Genomic DNA, 19,933 nt, shown 5'->3' with positions numbered 1-19,933 from the left:
CTGGTGTGCCCCGTTGCTTAAAGCGCAGTATTGGGGTGGGAGTTACCCGATTTTCCAGGTGTTGTGTGTCTCAGTTCCCCTGGCTAGGAAAAGGGATTCCCTTCCCCCTTGCGCTTCCCAGGTGAGGCGATGCCTCGCCCTGCTTCAGCTCTCGCTGGTCAGGCTGCAGCAGCTGACCAGCACCGATTGTCTGGCACTCCCTAGTGAGATGTCCCCAGTACCTCAGTTGAAAATGCAGAAATCACTGGTCTTCTGTGTCGCTCGCGCTGGGAGTTGGAGACTGGAGCTGTTCCTATTCGGCCATCTTGCTCCGCCCCCCTGAAACTCATTTTCTACTTGATTCTTGAATAATGTTCCTTGAGGTCTTACATACTCATAGCCTTCTCTATGACATATGTATATATATTATGTCATATGTGTGTGTTTATATATATGTAAACACATATGTCTATGACATATGGTATAATTTATCATATTTATCATATGGCATGAATTTACTATATTTTCAATTCCATTTGATTTTCAATATTTGTTTCCTTTCCATTTTTTATTTCTCTTGCTGTATTTTCATTGGTGTTTATTTACTTTTGTTTTTTCTAGTTTAGTCTTTTGAATTTTTTCTCTCATTTTCAATTTTTTTGTTTACACTTTTTATTTTTAATTATTACAGATACATACTAGTTGTAGAGTTGTATATATTTATGGGGTACATGTGATATTTTGATACAAGCATACAATGTGTAATGATCAAATCGGGGAAACTGGGATATTCATCACCTCAAGCATTTATCATTTCTTTGTGTTAGGAACATTCCAATTTTATGCTTTCAGTTATTTTGAAATAATCTTCTTCCTTCTATCTAACTGTATTTTTGTATCTATTCACCATACCCTCTTTATCCCCCCTTCCCCATTACCCTTCCCGCCCTCTGGTAACCATCATTCTACTCTCTATCTCCATGAGTTTAGTATTTTTTAGCTCCCACATATTAGTGAGAACCTCAATATTTGTCTTTCTGTGTCAGGCTTCTTTCACTTGGCATAATGACTTCCAGTTCCATCCATGTTGCTGCAAATGACAGAATTTCATTCTGTTTTTATGGTTGAGTAATATTCTATTGTGCGTCTATCTATACTACATTTTCTTTATCCATTCATCCACTGATGGATACTTGGGTTGATCCCGTATCTTGGCTATTGTGAGAAGTTTTGCAATAAACATGGGAGTGAAGATATCTCTTTGATGTACTGATTTCTTTTGTTTTGAATATATACCTAGCCATGGGATTGTTGGATCACATGGTAGTTCTATGTTTTTGGTTTTTGAGGAACAGAGAATGAGGAACAGAGAAAGAGGAACCCTCTACACTGTTGGTGAGAATGTAAATTAGTACCTCCACTATGGAGAACAGTATGGAGGTTCCTCAATTATTTCTTGAGCTGTTTTCTTTCTTTTAGTGGCCTCCTCTTGGTTAGTCTTTTAATTTTCACCTTTTCTGATTGATTATGCAAGCTTTATGGTTTTTGTTATTTTCCTAATGTTCTTCAGCTGGTTTTGAAATATTAAGTAAAAAAAACCTTTTATTGGCCTTTTGCTGTATTTTCAGTCAAATATTGTGTCAGTCAGAGCATGTACAAAATAAAATGTCTTTGCTTAGAAGACATTTTATTCTGGAATTATTTTCTGTTGCTCATGTTTTATTGAGATGGATTATATTATATTGTAGGGGTTATAATGTAGGGGGGTGGCAGACCAGAATAGTCTTCCTAGATTCATGCATGGCTTTAAGATCCCTTCTCCTTTTGTTTCTGCAAAATATTTACGAATAGGACTTTTTTGTACCTTCTGCTTTCTCTGGTCCCTTCTCTCCTTTACATCCAGGACTTCTCTCCATTTTCTATTTATATGGATTTGAATTCTATTTTCAGTAGACTTTACTTAGTGTGGGGTTCTCTTCTTACAGAAGGAAAATTTGGTTGGCTATTTCCAGAGGCTCTGGGACTTGAGTGCTCCAGCATAATCTAATTTCACTTCAGTTTTTCTACACCCATCTACAGAGTTGCTGCTCTGTAATCTCTCTCCAGTTTTGGCAATTGTTCTCAGACCTGCCTGCTAGGTTTCCATCCAAGAGCAGACTTCTGCTTTAGTAGGTGAGTACATGTGGATTCGTGGTACTCCAGCTCACAGAAAGCTGGAAGTTCCCCCTTTCTCCTGTCTGTCTCTGCCAATAGTTGGTAATTTTTCTTGCCTGCCCATATTCTAGAATTTGTAAGAATGACCCTTGTTTTTGTTAAAGATGCCCACGAGGTTTTACTTTCACTATTCTAGATGCTCTAACCATTTTGTAAGGGGAATTGGGATGGTTTAAAAGTCTGCACTGATGCTGCCATGTGCCCTAAAACCTAAATCACTTTCTTTAATTGGTTTTGGAGACATCACACTACACTGTCTTTCTATCCTATCTCACTAGGCTGGTTTTTCTGAGAATTATTTGTTTATGGTGTGAGGAGAAATTTCATGTTTACTCCCTTCCCTAATACCCCGGCACACACTTATGAGATAATCTGTACTTGTTTAAAATGCTACCCTTGACATACACTAAGTATATGCACATATAGAATATCCCTCATAAATTCCTTGTTATTTGTACTTTAAATATTGATACATTTTGATGTAAACATTCTAGGCATATCTACTGAACTGCATTTTGTTATCATACTGCTAGAACTTCATTCTGCCATTCTCCTATAGGACAGTTAGTTTATTACGAGATCAGAAATTAAATTAAACCAATGTGCTTGGTCATGTCATGTTGCTGTCTCAAACAATATGCTTTTGAATGTCATATATAGCTTGTTCCTTTTATGTCTAAACTTCACAAGATAGACATGTATATTGTGGGGAAGGCAGAGAAAAGGAAAAAACCAAACCAGATTACAGAAGAAATTTCTATTCCTTTGGTGTTTTCTAAGATATTCTATAATATTTTGATAAAATGTTTAAACTTGCTTTCTCTCTGCTTTGTGATTGGCTAAAATCACAGTACCATTGTAGCATTCTCACCTAATGGGTTCAAGGCTATGTATCACATCCTTGCATTACAGCATCCTCTGTGCCCATTCACATATGTACTCATTCATTCTAAAAACCATCTGTACTTCATAATGCAAGTGGAGACCAGGCCCTGAGGGTTTACTATCTAACAACAAAATCCATTTATTTAGTTTTCTAACCAAAATAATGTTTTCTCATTCAAGAGATGTACTTGTGCATCTGCTATTTATTTGGCATGCCTTCCCCCTCTCTATTACTCACTTCACAGTTTTGGTTTAGCAAATGCATTGGGTGAAATGAATAAAGATATGTAGACCAAAACAGTAGGAAGTGTTAATTGTCATCAACTAGCCAAGTTCTGAGTTTATAAGAGAAAGGTATAGTTTGATACTCCAGCCACTTCGGGCTGGATCTTTCTAAGATGGCCACATTCTGTTTCTAATAGACAAATTTCTTCGATCTGTATGGAATAATTTAATGTATGAATAATTTATGTCACCAGAATTCAAATAAAATTGACAATGTTTGAGAACTATTGACCATGCCCTTGTGTTATTTTATACTGTATTTAAAAGTGAAAAAAATGTAATATTTTAACATAAACTCACAACCGTCAAACATGCACTCATTTTAAAAATGGACCAGCCATCAGGAAAAAAGATTAGGTAATGAAATTCCAATTTCTCACTCACTGTCTTCTGAATGTCCATTTACTTATTTATATGAATAAAGGCAACTACTTAAAACTGGCATCCTCAATGCCAATATAGAGTGGGAAATAAGGTAATCATTCCTTTTTGTTCTGAAATTCCCCCAAAAAAAAAAAAATAAATCCAAGTTTTCGTGGTCAAATGTATTCTCATTCATTGTCATCTAGCTTTCAATTCACAGCTGGATACATCAAATTGTCAGACAATGGAGAAAGAGATTTCAGAGGAACAGAAAGGAAGGAGGAAAAGAGATTCTTCAAAAGGATGAATCTGTGAAGGGCAAATGACTCAGAAAATCTTCATACACTAAAAGTTACTTTTACAAGTCCTTACCTATCTACCTTCTTGCATTTCTCTACTTGTGTCCTAATTATTCATTTTAAGATTTAATTGTCTATTTCTCTTCTGTCCCTCCCTGCCTTTCTCCCTTCCTTCCTCTTTCCCTTCTCTCCTTCCATCTTTATAATGGGTAAAAACTCCCACTGAAATGCTAGTTTGGGTCCTAAGCAAGTCTTCTGCAACTCCACTGATCCCAGTATCCCTCCTGTACAAGACCATCTTCCATTCTAACTTCCTTCAGTTATGGCCAAATAGACGGCTCTATACCTTTGAGCTCAAGTAAAACACACTGTGAAAATAAACTCAATTAGTTTATCTGGAATATCATGTGAGAATACACTGACCATATTACCGCCATATATTTTATTGCTTTGAAGTGGATTATCTTAGATCCTTAGTTATGTCTTGCTATTTAAAGTTAAGGCATGTATAGAATAGAAGAACAAATGTAACAAAGTGTATGTTTGCATGAAAATAACCTTAAAATTTACAATTAATTGTCATTGCTATAACTTCTAGAAAACACAGCAAGGAGGGCTAAAGGTGAGGGTACTGAGAAAAACAAATCCTGTCTCAACTGGACATCTATTATAGTTTGAATATGAATACATGGAGGCAGCCAGTAATGTAGAGTGCATTTGAATAATTTTTAAAAGAGTTAAATGATCAAGTCCCTAAGGATACAGCATTTTTCTTTTTCTTTGCCCAGGAATCTGTTTTGGAAGCCAATTCAATGATTACTACTAGGACATGGAATTTTGATATCCATTTGGTACTGATTTACGCCAGTATTTTTAAGGCTGCCAAGAAGAAAGTCCAGAATTTCAGGCAGCCAAAATTCCACAAGAGACAACTGTCTTTTATTTTATAGCTTATGAATTTGGGACTTAATATGATTTTCCACTAACAAGTTCTGTACCCCTCCAGAGCGCTAAAGCCAGTGCACAGATCAGCAAAGCAACCCAGAACATATGAGGCAAGTTAATATTAAACTTGAAGGAAAAATGTACAAATTATATTGTTTACTTAGGAAAAAAAGCCCTCTAGTTGAAAGGGCTGATGTACGATTTATTGCAAACACTTAACCAGCGTGTTCACATTTTTACCCCCAATCCCACTTGTAGTACTTGTTTGGTGGCATTGTGGCACTGGATACAAATTAATAAATCCATCCATTAAAATCCATTAAATATTGGTAAAAAGCTCTATTACATGTCTTCTGTTTTTATAAAATGGCTAGAAAACATACAGAATCACATCCATAATGGGTAAATAAATCACAGTAATAAATAACTTAGGGAATAGGTAGACGAATAACTCTTTTTAAGCATAAGTAAATGAAGAACATGTTTAATTTAAAAACAACAAAATGTTCTTGGTTTCCGGAAATAATTCTATTGTGAAAAAAACTTCCATATATAATTAAGAAAAAATAGTATAGGGTTTCTTTCTTGCTCAAAGCAATGTTTTCAAAAGAGTCAAAGAGATAATAAATACTGGAACACATAAATGATTAAATGTGTGTGAGTTTTTTTTGTTGTTGTTTTTGTTTTTTACATAAGTCATGAAATCTTCTTCCCCAGATGCCAGGAAGAAAAGGAGAAACATGTATCAGTCCCATAATATTTAAATTTTCCACTCCTAAAGGATTTTTCCTAGGATTTCAGGCTTATTCAAAAACCTTCATGTTTCATACAATTTGTAATGTAGCTTTATACATTTGTTCTCAATCTGAGTCAGCATAGATAATAGAAAATATCAGCATAGGAAGCTGTAGGATTATTTATCTACAAAATCAGGTATCAAACACTGCACCCTGCAATATTTTTTTAGTAAAGAGAAATTATGTCACAAAATTTCACAGATGAGGCCTATGGAGAAGAACACAAAGGAACTATTTCTGTAGTAGAAGCCCATCCTAACTACTAAGAAAGCCACATGATACCCTTTAGATTTCACATTAGAATTCCTAAACTGTTAGCCTAACACCTGGCCCTGGTGCCGACCATGGGAAGAGGACTTCTGAACCACCATCGTCAGGATGCACTCCACCTTCCTGAAAGGGATGAGAATCTGCAAGGGATTCCCAGGCTCATCAGAAAGAAGGCTAGAGCATTGTATATGAGCACCATCTAGCACTGCTATATTTCTAAAACAGTAATTGTACAGAGTCATTTTAACCATGTGCCAAACTGCTCCATCTGATGACAATTAAAGCTGCACACAAGTGTGAGTGAATGGTAAAAAGACTTCTGACTTCTATTCTTAACTTTTATAGTAGAAACATTTCCATAAAAATCTTATTTTAAAAATATATTGCTAGATTACTCTATGAGATTTATCATTAGCTAATAACATGACTTTTTTATCTACACAAACTTTAAAAACTGACATTGAGTGGATAAATTATTTCACACAAAAGTTAGTGTACCTAGAAGAAAATAAAATGAAGAAATCGCTATAAGTTAACCTTTGAAGTTTAATGTCTTTACCCACACCGACTTATGAGACAAACCCTGAAAAAAAAGTCATTCTGTTTGTAAAGAAGGCCAAGATACTATGTCTCAGGTGGTAGCAAACCACATAAATATTGCGAGTATCAATCCTGGCCCTCTATCAGGAATATGCATTTCTGGTTTATTTAATCAGCGATAATTATTTATATTACCTACCATTATAAATCTTATTTGTTTCTCCCTATTGGCACAGAGTTATGACAAATTTCATTCTGAAATTTTTATTAGTTTTCCAAAAGACTCCACACTGAAATTCAATTATGGCTAAACTCCACAGGTGTGGTATATGGGAAAAAATGGAGAAATGCTCCTCTAAATATATCAGATCCACCAACTGTTGCTTTATCTTAAAATGAAAGTTTATCCCTCTAGAGTTCCCCTCTCTGTTGTAATATGTTTTGACCTAAACTCATTGCCTATTTAGCCTTTACTAATTTGTTTTCGATATAGCAGTGTGACCAGCAGCAATGTGACCAGAGTACACTACACTTTGTTTCCATATAAACATTCAGGCAGTCAGTTAAGCTCACTGTGTCCTTTGGAAGTCTAATCATACAGACAACAGGTCTGACAGAATATACACTACTTGATATATACAAATGTGAGTCCTGAGAGCAACACATAAGGATTAAAAGAGGAAATAACTTTTCATTAAGGCTGGAAGAAATTTGAGAAACTTTAATGGGGAAGTTTTAAAAACTCTAACTAAATTATAGCACTTGCTTTTTGACAAAAATGAGCCCACTATCGAGTTGCTGGCTTGAAAATGTTTTGTTTATTCATTCATGACCAATGGTGAGCAGGTACTTGGCATCCCAGTTGTTTTATATTTGAACTTCATCTTCTGTTTTAAGTTCATGGCATGTACCATTGATGTGTGTTCCTAATAATTCTCCTTCTGACAACAGTGGAGACAAGGCAGGAGGCTGCATGGTCAACAGGGAAAGAGATGGAGAAAAACTGGGAGTCATGGCTTCTGGCAGAGAACCAAGATGGTAGGGGATGGGAGAGCGTGGGTGTTTCGGAGGCACCTGCCCCAGGGTTACTGCTGGTATTCTTGGTGGGACTGCTTTAATCCCAGGCTGGGCTACTGCTGTTATCAAAGGGGGTGGAAAAACAAAAGATTTCTTCTCTTTTGGAATGCCAGCCATATGCAAATGTTCCTCCTTTAGTTTTGCGATATCATTAAATACTGAGGCAAGAGGTTGGAACTTGGGTTCCCAACTGAAAAGATAATTCCAGTGATAGTTGCCTCTTCCATCATGATCAGAGGTTGTCTGAGTTGAAAGAGCTGCACACCTTACTTCCTGATCACCTGAAATAAAGACAGACTCTTTTCTAACATCAGCCAGGATGCTCTCTTTTGCTTCTCTCTTCTGAACTGTCTGGGGTAACACATTATTTTGAGCACAGGTGGTGCTGCAGCCTTCCCCTTGATCTCCTTCCCCAAATGTTTGGCTGGCTTCTGCTGTTTCGGCAGTCACCATCACCTCAGTTTCCCCAGATAGGCAGGAGAGCTGGTCTGAGTCCCTCGGGATACCCGAGTCTGGCACCCTGGACTCGCGGTCACTCAGAGCTGAGTCTGAGCCCTTTCTGTAGGGATGCTCATTTATCCTCTGGATTTCCTTATCTTCTGCAGTTTCTCCTTCCACAGAACAGTGGCCACTGGAGTTTGAGTGTCTGTACCGATTGACAATGTCCTTCTCTATGATACTTATTAAACTCAACCATTCCGGTGTGGCATCCACAGGGACCACCTCGTTACTGCAGTCATCAGTTTTCTGGAAGGCTTTGAGCACACTGGCATCCCGGGTCATTCTCAAGTCCATATCTAAAGATGAGGTTTTCTTCTCCTCATAATTGTTTATTGTGTCTTTTTGTTTATGTCTTAAAATCAGTACAAGTAGAAGGCAGATGAGCATCAGAAACACTAAAAAGGAGACCACCAGGCTGATTGAAAAGCTGCTGGCAAATACTGCCAAGGGTGTTCCTTCAGAGGAGAAAGACACATTCACAAAAACAGTGCAGGATGCAAACTTGGAGTCTGGTTTAGGACTATGAGCAATTATTTTTATTTCCATGGTGTCTTCTTTGTTGAGCTGACTTTTATTAGGGGAAGGGCTCTAATCAAATAAATATTTCCATTGGTTTTATTTACTGAAAAGAAAGGAGATGAGGTTCCAAGGGAGTAACGAATGACTCCATCAATACCAGCATCTGCATCTGAGGCTTCCACTCTGCCGATCAACTGTCTGTCTTTATTCTTTTCTGGGAGGGTGAAAAAGTACTGATCTTGAGTGAAAATAGGCTCAAATTCATCTATCCCTTCAATATCCACCCAGACCACCAAGGAGGCTGTTGCATCACCTTTGTCTTTGGCTTGGACTGTGAGGCAGTATTTATTACCATTTTCATAGTCAAGGATTTGCTTAGCATGAATATCCCCTGTCAAAGGGTCAATGAGGAAGAGATCATGATCATAAGACATTCCGTGAGTGAGAAAACAGGGTGATATAATAGAATAGGTCAATTCTCCATACGGACCTGCATCAAAATCGAGAGCATTTATAGAGCATATGGTAGAGGAAATAGGCAGATTTTCTGGAACAATACAGCTGAAGCTTGAGAACATAAACTGAGGTGCATGGTCGTTATCGTCCAGGACATTGACAAACACAACTGCAAAAGAAAAGTGTTTCTTTTCTGCATCTGAAGCTTGGACAGTTAAGGTGAATTTTGCCATTTCTTCATAATCCAGAGGTTTAACCAAATAAAGAACTCCAGTGTTTTCTTCTAAGTAAAAATGTCCCTTCTCATTTCCAGAGATGATGTAGTAGATGATTTCTGCATGTGACCCTGTGTCACGGTCATTTGCTGAGACCACAGTGATGTGACTCCCTAGAGGGGTGCTTTCCTTGACATGGGTGTGATAGCTCAGGTTGCTGAAATTTGGAGGATTGTCATTGACATCAAGTACTTGTATTGATATGACAGCTGTGGAACTCAATGGAGGGCAGCCACTGTCAGATGCCAGAATGACAAGTTCATGGTTTGCACTTGCTTCTCTGTCCAGACTGTGAAGCAACACAAGATAACCAACTTGCTTGTAAGGATATTCTGAATGAATGAAATTAGTTTCCACATGAAAATTGTTCTGTAAATTACCACTGATGATGGAATATTCAACATATGTGTTTTCATGGGTCCAGTCATGGTCGATGTTTGAAAATGTAACAAGCGTGCTTCCAATCAGAGCATCCTCACTTAGGCTAAGATTATAGGATTTGACTGTGAATTCAGGGGCATAATTGTTCATATCTTGTATTCCTATCTCCACTAACGTAAGAGCTCTTAGGTCAGGATTTCCACCATCACTGGCTTCAACAAGAAATTGAGTTGTTGATATTTTATCCAGAAGTAATATGGGACTGATAGTAAATATTGTGCCTGAAAAATAAGACATAGCATTTCAACACTGTGGGATGCAGTTTTGATGATCCATTTAATCAGCAGTTGATTATTCAACATCTACTAATACGTGTTTAATTCTTTGTTAGATTTGTTAAGTCACAACCAATGGTGACTCCAAATAGAAACAAAAATTATTCTATTTATATGTTTATAACACGTAAGATACAGAAATAATATTCATGACATTCACTCTGTGAAATACGTGTGCTGCTTGAGGTTGCTTCTGCCACAAATTTCTCTGAATTTTATTTTTGTATAGTAAGTTGTTCCACTATTCTTAAAAAAATATTTTTTTGTTTGTAAAATTTGTACCCCATTTTACTACCCACAAACACATGTATAGAGATATTCTGGGATAAAGATACTTATTCTGGAAATACTTGTTGATACTCAAGCCAAATGAAAGCAGTAAAAATGATAATGCTGAGTTACTATTACACTATTGCTTAATTAGAGAGATGAGCTTTTCCTACAGATCATGCAAGTCGGTTTTTCCCTTATTGCTGAAATGTAATTAATAAAGTTTATTATACTAAATACAGAAATATATAATTTTACAAATATGTATGTTAAAACATTTTAAGATAAAGATGTCTTAAGGATGGTCACTAAGAAAGAATACAGAATGATGACATTTAAATGCCACATTTTCAATTAGAGTCCTACCATGAACTAAATTGGCCAGCATTCAATGTTTTAAAATATTTGAATCAATAGCTTAGTTTTTTGCATTTAATGTTTTAAACATTGCATTTAATGTTTTAAACATTTAATGTTTTAAAAATATTTGAATCAATAGCTCAGTGTAAAATTTGTCAATAGCACATGTCAAGTAAAAGTGTTGCTAAGGATTGAGTGCTCAGAAGGACTGCCTTGAACACTGATTTGCTGTGGCCAGGGTGGCAGTTGCCATCATCTGAGACTAGAGAAAGAGACAGAGACAGATAGACAGAGAGAGAGAGAGATGGAGAGAAAAGAGGGTGGGTGGTAGGGTGGGGATAGAGACTGAAGAATAGAAAAGCCAAATTCCTGATATGCTTGTATTCATGCAGTGATTGTTCATCCATAGGCAACATGATATATGACGTACTTCTCCATTTATGACACCTGGTGGGCTTCGTGCTGGTATTTTGGGACTAAATTCCCCTTTCAGGTAATCCCAAGGTTAATTTTTAAATGAACTCTCACTTGTGAAATGATGCAATAGTGGATGGAGATGGGGAACACAGAGTGTGATGCCTCCCAGGCCCTGTTATTTTCTAGTGTGCTCTGCTAGGGACATTGTTTTGCTAATTATTCATCTTTATAAAATTTAGCTTTTAATGTCCACTCACTGTTCAACTTTCTGTATATACTGTTTAATTGAATGTGGAATCACTTGCCTGAAGGCATTTCACAACCACAAATGTCTTGGTCTCTGATGAAAAGACAAAAAGCCTTGGGAAGCGTCAAATAAACCAAAACACCACAGTGGTTTCTAGTTGGTAGAGATGCTTAAATAATTTTCCTTTTTAAATTATTCTTGTGTTTATTGAATATATAATGCTGTTACTGATTTTTTTTAACTTGGCTTGGGAAAAAAGCATCCAAACTCTAGTAATATGAAGTCTTTAGCACTAACTTAATCCCTTCAACATCATTTTGATTCTTGCTGAATCCTGGGATAATTGCCTGAACTGTGCTTGGTTGGCAGATGAAACTGGGTGTTTATTATATTGGGGTCTCTGAATTTGTGAGCATTTACCAGCATTTAAAGAGTGACGTTTACTTTCCAGCCACTGAGATGTTGGAGAAGAGAAATAACACTGGCATTGGCTACCACAGCACTTGATGTGAAGAGTAATAAAACAGTCGTGCTTATAATTCCATGGGGGCTGGGGAACTTTTTTAGAGGCATTTAGAAAGGGTTATTTCAGGTTTCTACTTTGAAACCCAAACGTATGAGCACGAATGCAACTATAAATAACTCACCATTCTTAGGATCAATGGAGAATTCCTTAGAAGAGGATATAATTCTGTAAGAAATGTTCTCATTGCTTTCTAAGTCTGTGGCTGACACAATCAGCACTGAATAGCCCACAGGTATTGATTCAGGAACTGTGACCTGAGGGAAAAAGAAAAAAATAGGGACATTGTGCTTAAAGGCTGAAGGCCTCTGCCTCCCCAGTTCAAGTGATTCTCCTGCTTCAGCCTCCTGAGTAGCTGGCACTACACGTGCCTGTCACCACACCAGGCTAATTTTTGTATTTTTAGTAGAGATGGGGTTTCACCATGTAGGCCAGGCTGGTCTTGAACTCCTGATCTCAGGTGATCTGCCCGCCTCAGCCTCCCAAAGTGCTGGGATTACAGGCGTGAGCCACCACACCTGGCCAGAAAAAAAATAAGTTTTAAAAATAATTTTATTCAGTTTTTTTAACTACGAAAAAAAATTCTTCTAAACTATTTCTATGCGGCAGAAGATAGTTAATACATTCACTAATATATTATTACATTACATGCATGGCATAATTCAAGCAAGCCTTCACAGGGGATCATTACTTAGGTTACCCTCCCCTTGTGTTTACACTTAAATCCTGCATCTGTTACCTTCAAAAGTTCTGGAGTCCATTTGCGAGTATTGAGTTGAATGCTATCCTGGCCCTTACTTCTACATATAGAACATATACTATGCTCTACAAGCTAAAATTTCCACTTTATAGTTTTCTTCGTAATTTTTTTTCTGTAAAATTTTAATCAATGCATTCCAAAAATATGCCTATGAAAGAAAGAATTTTCCCAAATTAACTGCAGATAATGCAAACAATCTTATCAGTGGTTTTGCAAGTATTAGGCAGGTTCAAATTGTCATGACAAACTGGACTACAACCTCTAAAAACTAAAAAAAGAAAAAAAAATACATATGTAGTAAACCAAACCGAATGAGACATTCATTTCCATATGTACTTATAGACTCCATGATATTAGGTGCAAAACCCGCAGCATTAGCTTAGGGACTAAAAACAGTAAATGCTGTCTATCTGATGACTAAAAACAGTAAATGCTATCGGCGATGGAAGACTTACATCATTCTCTATTCTTTCTAGTTTTGGCTGTGGTTTCATCTCTTTAAGCCCTTTACCTGATAGAAATCTCGAGAAAACACTGGTGGATTATCATTGACATCCAGCACACGGACTACGAGTGCTCCCTCTGTGCGGTGCACCGAATCAGAAATTTGGATGAGCAGCTTATATTCAGTCACTTCTTCAAAATCCAATGTTTTCACCAACACCACCACTCCAGTGTTCTGATCAATAGCAAACTTGGTTCCAGAATTACTCTCTTTGGCAAAACTGAATATGAAAGCTGAATTCAAATCCACATCGTGAACTGACACATGAGTCACAATTACACCAGGCAAAGAATCTGAAATAGTCATGACCAGTGTCAGTCTCCATTAAAATTCATCCTTTGAAATACATTTCTTTAATAGCTCCATCCAAGTATTTTAATTCTAAGTCCAACATGATTTGCTCTTTCTTGGCCTGATTTCTCATACAAAGCTCATTATGCACTGAACAAAAACTCTGAAGAATTTATGAGACCAATAAAAGTGAAAATTTACCACTGAGTAGGGAATTGAGGAGGTAGGGTATATTCGTTTTTATATTACATTATTTTCATTATATGCTTACAACACAATTCCAGTACCAGGAAACATCCTAAGCCACTTATTTATAATATACAGTTTCTGTATCAAAATCATATCTTTATGGGGAATATGAAGGGGATGAAGGGTATTACTCAGGACATTAATACAAAACATGGCATTTTCAAAAGTAGGCCAGATTTAAATATTTGGGCACTAATGTTCAAATTATATATTTATTTATATTTGTTTTTGTACAATTATTTATTTTGGAGTGGTGCACACACGGCTTTTCTTAAATCTGACTCTCAAAATTATTAAGACTATAGAAAAACAAAGTCTACATAGTACTAGTGAGGAAAGCAAATCTCAAATATTATTCACCAAAAAATTACAAGAGATGACATGTTCAGTGCCTCACTCACCACATATGTTCTCTAGCCTAAACAGCCCGTGAAAAGGACTTTGTTTTTAAGCTTACAGATATGGTACAGCTAGAAAGAATAGGCCAAGATGCTCAGAATAGTTCCATTGTATATGAAACCCATAATTTTCCATTTTCAAGCTTGAACACTCTCGATGTGCACCAACCACACCATACGCTATTCAGTATGTTTTGATTTATGTAGTTTCTTCTTGTGATATATTTATATTAGGCCCATTGCTATATTTTAACACTAATTGCATGTGCTGAAAAACAGAACCTTCAATGAAATCAAATGAAAATAGATCAAATATGCAAGAGGCAAAACTGGAGAATTTATTTGATTTATAGGCTATTGATAATATTTGTAGATATCTCTATGCATAGACATTTCTGGAATATTTCCCTCTGTGAGAGGTGATGGCTGTAATCTGTCTAGAAAGTGAGCATAATAAAATATTAGAAACATTTTAGGAATTAATTTAGTATTATGAGTGAAGTAGAGAGGCAAGCAAGGCATAGACATTTCTGGAATATTTCCCTCTGTGAGAGGTGATGGTTGTAATCTGTCTAGAAAGTGAGCATAATAAAATATTAGAAACATTTTAGGAATTAATTTAGTATTATGAGTGAAGTAGAGAGGCAAGCAAGGGGCCACCATTATTTTCAACTTCAACTATAAAGACTTAGGTTGTGTTTCACCAGCGCAGCCATTGACCATGGACAACTTTGGGTCCACAGACTATGGGATCATTGTATAACCCACAGACCCAAATAATGAAGATTAACCAGCATCTCACTTAAAAATTTCTAGTTTCAACCTCTACCATTAGTGTGGTACAAATGTTGAAGATAAGGTTATTCTGGGAAAAATGACTTTTGCAATAAAATCTAATTCACTTCACTAATTAGTTGGTATTAGTATCCTGAAAAGACTGACAGAGCTATGAATGTTGATTCTTCTTAGAGGAGGTTCACAGTGGTTATCACAGTCAACAAAATATGCTTCTTCATAGAGTGGATATAATTTGTAAGAAATGTCTGCATTATAAACAGATACTATAAGGGATGATGGTTGGAGCATGGGGACTTGGCCTACAGATGATCTGAGTACAAATGTTAGCTTTAAAATTTTACTCCTTTGACATTTAATATTTAACTTATGATCATCCATTTTCTATTTTGCAAAATGAAGATAAAAATGATCTAGTTTGCGTGGTTGTTGAGGATTAGCACTCATGTTAATACAGTGTCTGGCTAAAGAAAATAGTAAAAAATATTATACAAGTTAATCAAAACCACTATGCCAAATTGTCACACTTACCTTCTGCAATTTCCACTGCCTCGGAGGGGAGAAAAGCTGGGGCATTGTCATTTATATCAGTCACCTGTACCTTGATTATAGTCGTATTAGAAAGCCTGGGCATCCCTTTATCTGTGGCTTGGACAATCAAGCTGGTTTAGAAAAAGAATCAAAGAATGTGATTCATCATCCAGGAATTAGAAAAACAACATAAATATCAAATATCTAGCTGAACATTTTAAAATGAGCTGACTAGCTACTTTTATTTCTCTCTTGTATTTTCTAAATGGCGTCATTTAAAATGTATTTCATAAGAATGGTACCCTGAAATTTATTTGTTTTTGGCATGTTCAGAGAACCAAATCCAGCAAGCTGCCAGAGATCATGAGGCATTAAAGTCAAAATGGACCATTTCGGAGAGCCAGACTGTAAAATTCAATCCTGTCCTGCAATGAATAATCTAAAAAAATAGAAACACCAATACCTGCACTTTGGATAAGTAGACTGTCTCCACTCTGCCATGTCATGGTCTGGATATTACTACATATTTCCATCTTACCGAACCAACGAAAGATGTAGCCACTAAAAGATGCTTTGTACTGATACTTTTGGATCCAAATAGCAAATCAATCGAAATGCTAGAATTAAGACAGGACACCACTATGATGAACACACTTACAGAAGATGCATGATTGGCTAGGATTGTGAAGTAGAGGTAAAAGTCCATGATCTGAAAGAATTTACATAGACTGATTTAATCTCTCTTGGATGATGCTACATCGAGCTTCTCCATCAAACAAACTACAAAACTTATTACTGTCTTCAACTTCTCCCTTTCTCTCACCACCCTTCCAACGTCCAACTAATTATGTCTCTTATCGGTATTCCCTCCTGGATGTCACTTGAATTAGTGTTCCCAGCCATTTCACTCCTACCTTCAGAGTGCTCATGCATGGTAATCACATTTTGCTTTGTCTTGGAGTGCAGAATTTCCTGGGACATGAGACTTGCAGTGTTTTTAAAACAAGATACTCCAGGCAAACTGGACATGGGACTTTCAGTGCTACATCCACTAAAGTCCCAGGCAAACCTGGACAAGCCAGTCCCCTGTAGCCTCAGCCCCTCACCATTTTTACCTGGAATGCTCTATATGTATTGCATCCTTTCTCACCAGGAATACCTGATAAATTACGAACCTCCCTACTGTGAGTCTCCTCTTGTTCCATCCACCCTCTATATTGCACTCAATTGCTCTAAAATCCTAATTTGAAAACCTGACCTCCCTATTTAAAACCCTTCTTTGGCTCTCCATGTCTCTAAGTGGTTATCCAACCCCTGAACATGTTCACATAAACTTTCTTGTCCTTGCTTTCACATGGAATCCTAGCCCTTACACTTTCTGGGTTTTCAAAGCTCACATCTCTGCGAAGTTTTCATGGACCTTTCATTAGATTTAAATGCACCTGTATGTATTCCCATAGCACCCTGTACATTCTTCTGCCATAGCAATCATCACTCTTTTTTCTTCATAACATATTTGTCTGCCTCTTCTGTAAGTTTATTAAGGGCAGGGAGCTGCCTTATTTGCTTTTCTTTAGTAAGTATTGAATGTTGGTTTCTCAAGATTTCCCCAGGGTTATACACATATTATACGACAGAGCTGGGATTCAGGCTCATGTGTTGTTCAACTGGAAACCTGTGCTTCATGATACTTGTTGAACATACCTCTCTTATTGTGTATATATCGCATTCTAATGTATAATTATTGGCTTATTTTTCACTCCCCCCTAAACACGATGAAGGCTAGGAGGGCGGCTGAATAATAAAATGAGTTATTAATGAGAAGATGCTCTTTATTTCAGAAGTGGATTTAGTCTTAGCCAGTTGTAGGGGCTACCTTTTAAGAAACTAAGTCTTGAAAGTTGATACACTTTCACTTTGTTTTCATTGTTAGCTCACTTGATAAATGTTCTTTCTCTTTCCAACCCTAAATTTTAAAATGACATAAAATAAACATCAACTCTGTCTTGGTTTGAATTCCACTTAATATTAAATGATCAGTGCTTAAATCTACTATTCATGAAGAACACAGACTGCCTTCTGCATTATCAGAGTTGGAATATTAGTAGAATAACCACCTGAATATCACACTTCTGGAGCCTAACTTCTGGAATAATTATATGCGGAAAGTTTATTGTGTTAGTATGAATGTCAGTCAGATACATATGGAAATATTTTAACAAAAATAATCAACTCATACTGCTTTCTCCCCTGCTGCTTGCACCTCCCAATGTCATCTAAAGTCTCAGCCAAGACATCAAAGTTAAGTTTCTATCAACTCTTCTACTGTAGCCATAATTACTATTATTTTCACAATGTTTCAACTGCAGGCATCCTACATAATGTCTTGTCAGATTACAAAGAAGTGAGATTCTTTGACAAGAGAAGTATGTTGCTTAGCATGAAAATAAATGGGAAAGGAAAAGGTTTCTCAATGACTTGCAGAAAAAATAAAAAATATGAAGGTAGATGTGCAGATATTCTATACATAACCTATGCAAGACTTCAAGTCATCTATGATGGTTCTTTCGCAGTTGTGAAACTGTTGGTTGTAGCCAGTTCAACTCACTCCATGTTCCACAACTGTTGCCCTGATTACTATTGCATTTTTTTCATATTCTATCAACCATGGGAAGCTTCTTTTACCATGTTAAACTTTAAATAAGGCCTTTGACCAGGAAGGATCTTTTTGATTGTCTTAACAAGTACTAAACTTGTTGGTAGAGGGGTTTTCAAAACTCTCAATTGTGTCTTAAATGTCTAGCAAGAATTTTCTATTCCTTCTGAAATTCTGAAAAAAATTAAAATATCAGCCACCAACAGAAATAAATATGAAAAGAAAAACTATGATTTCTGGTTAAAGATTGCAAGCTGACTACACAGGTTTTATCTTCTCTTCCTCTCAAGATTCTTCTAAAACGATATCAAAAATCTTTTATAATAAGTTATGGGATCCGCACCAAGATGGCCAAATAGAAACAGCTCCAGCCTCCAGCTCCCAGAGTGAGCGATGCAGAAGACGGGTGATTTCTGCATTTCCAAGTGAGGTACTGGGTTCATCTCACTGGGGCATGTTGGACAGTGGGGGCAGGACAGTGGGTGCAACCCAATGAGTGAGAGCCAAAGCAGGGCAAGGCATCGCCTCACCCGGGAAGTGCAAGGGGGAAGGCAATTCCCTTTCCAGGCCAAGGGAAACCGTGACACACAGCACCTGGAAAATCGGGTCACTCCCACCCTAATACTGTGCTTTACTAAGGATCTTAGCAAATGGCACACCAGGAGATTATATCCCGCACTTGGCTCAGAGGGTCCCAGGCCCACGGAGCCTCCCTCATTGCTAGCACAGCAGTCTGAGATCTAACTGCAAGGTGGGAGCGAGGCTGGGGGAGGGTGCCTGCCATTGCTGAGGCTTAAGTAGGTAAAGCAGCTGGGAAGCTCGAACTGGGTGGAGCCCACCACAGCTCAAGGAGGCCTGCCTACCTCTGTAGACTCCACCTCTTGGGACAGGGCATAGCCAAACAAAAGGCAGCAGAAACCTCTGCAGATGTAAATGTCCCTGTCTGACAGCTTTGAAGAGAGTAGTGATTTTCCCAGGACGGAGTTTGAGATCTGAGAACGGACAGATTGTCTGCTCAAGTGGGTCCCTGTCCCCCAAGTAGCCTAACTGGGAGACATCCCCCACTGGGGCAGACTGACACCTCACACCTCACATGGCTGGGTATACCTCTGAGACAAAGCTTCCAGAGGAATGATCAGACAGCAACATTTGCTGTTCAGCAATATTCACTCTTCTGCAGCCTCCACTGCTGATACCCAGGCAAACAGGGTCTGGAGTGGACCTTGAGCAAACTCCAATAGACCTACAGCTGAGGGTCCTGACTGTTAGAAGGAAAAATAACAAACAGAAAGGACATCCACACCAAAACTCCAACTGTACATCACCATCATCAAAGACCAAAGGTAGATAAAACCACAAAGATGGGGAAAAAGCAGTACAGAAAAACTGGAAATTCTAAAAACCAGAGCACCTCTCCCCCTCCAAAGGAATGCAGCTCCTCGCCAGCAATGGAACAAAGCTGGATGGAGAATGACTTTGACCAGTTGAGAGAAGAAGACTTCTGACAATGAAACTTCTCCGAGATAAAGGAGGAAATACGAACCCAGTGCAAAGAAACTAAAAACCTTGAAAAAAGATTTGAAAAATGGCTAACTAGAATAATCAATGTAGAGAAGTCCTTACACGACCTGATAGAAATGAAAACCATGAAATGAGAGCTACGTGACAAATGCACAAGTTTCAGTAACCAACTCGATCAACTGGAAGAAAGGGTATCAGTGATTGAAGATCAAATGAATGAAATGAAGCGAGAAGAGAAGTTCAGAGAAAAAAGAGTAAAAAGAAGTGAACAAAGCCTCAGGAAAATTTG

At 37.4% G+C, this 19,933-nt stretch overlaps 1 protein-coding gene across 1 annotated transcript in view; it reads right to left on the bottom strand.

The window, feature by feature from the left end:
- Window positions 1-7,289: 7,289 nt before the first annotated feature.
- DCHS2 (dachsous cadherin-related 2) overlaps window positions 7,290-19,933 on the bottom strand; it is a 169,550-nt gene continuing 156,906 nt past the window's right edge. The window contains 5 exon segments of the mRNA XM_017871086.1: window positions 7,290-8,730; window positions 8,733-10,067; window positions 12,063-12,195; window positions 13,210-13,496; window positions 15,468-15,598. Coding sequence (XP_017726575.1) covers window positions 7,445-8,730; window positions 8,733-10,067; window positions 12,063-12,195; window positions 13,210-13,496; window positions 15,468-15,598 — 3,172 coding nt within the window. The 3' untranslated portion in view covers window positions 7,290-7,444.

The sequence above is a fragment of the Rhinopithecus bieti genome, unplaced genomic scaffold, assembly GCF_001698545.2.
Source record: "Rhinopithecus bieti isolate Rb0 unplaced genomic scaffold, ASM169854v2 scaffold_3878, whole genome shotgun sequence".
Taxonomy (NCBI): domain Eukaryota; kingdom Metazoa; phylum Chordata; class Mammalia; order Primates; family Cercopithecidae; genus Rhinopithecus; species Rhinopithecus bieti.
The sequence above is the reverse complement of the archived record's forward strand: the minus strand, read 5'-3'. Positions and strand labels throughout refer to the sequence as shown.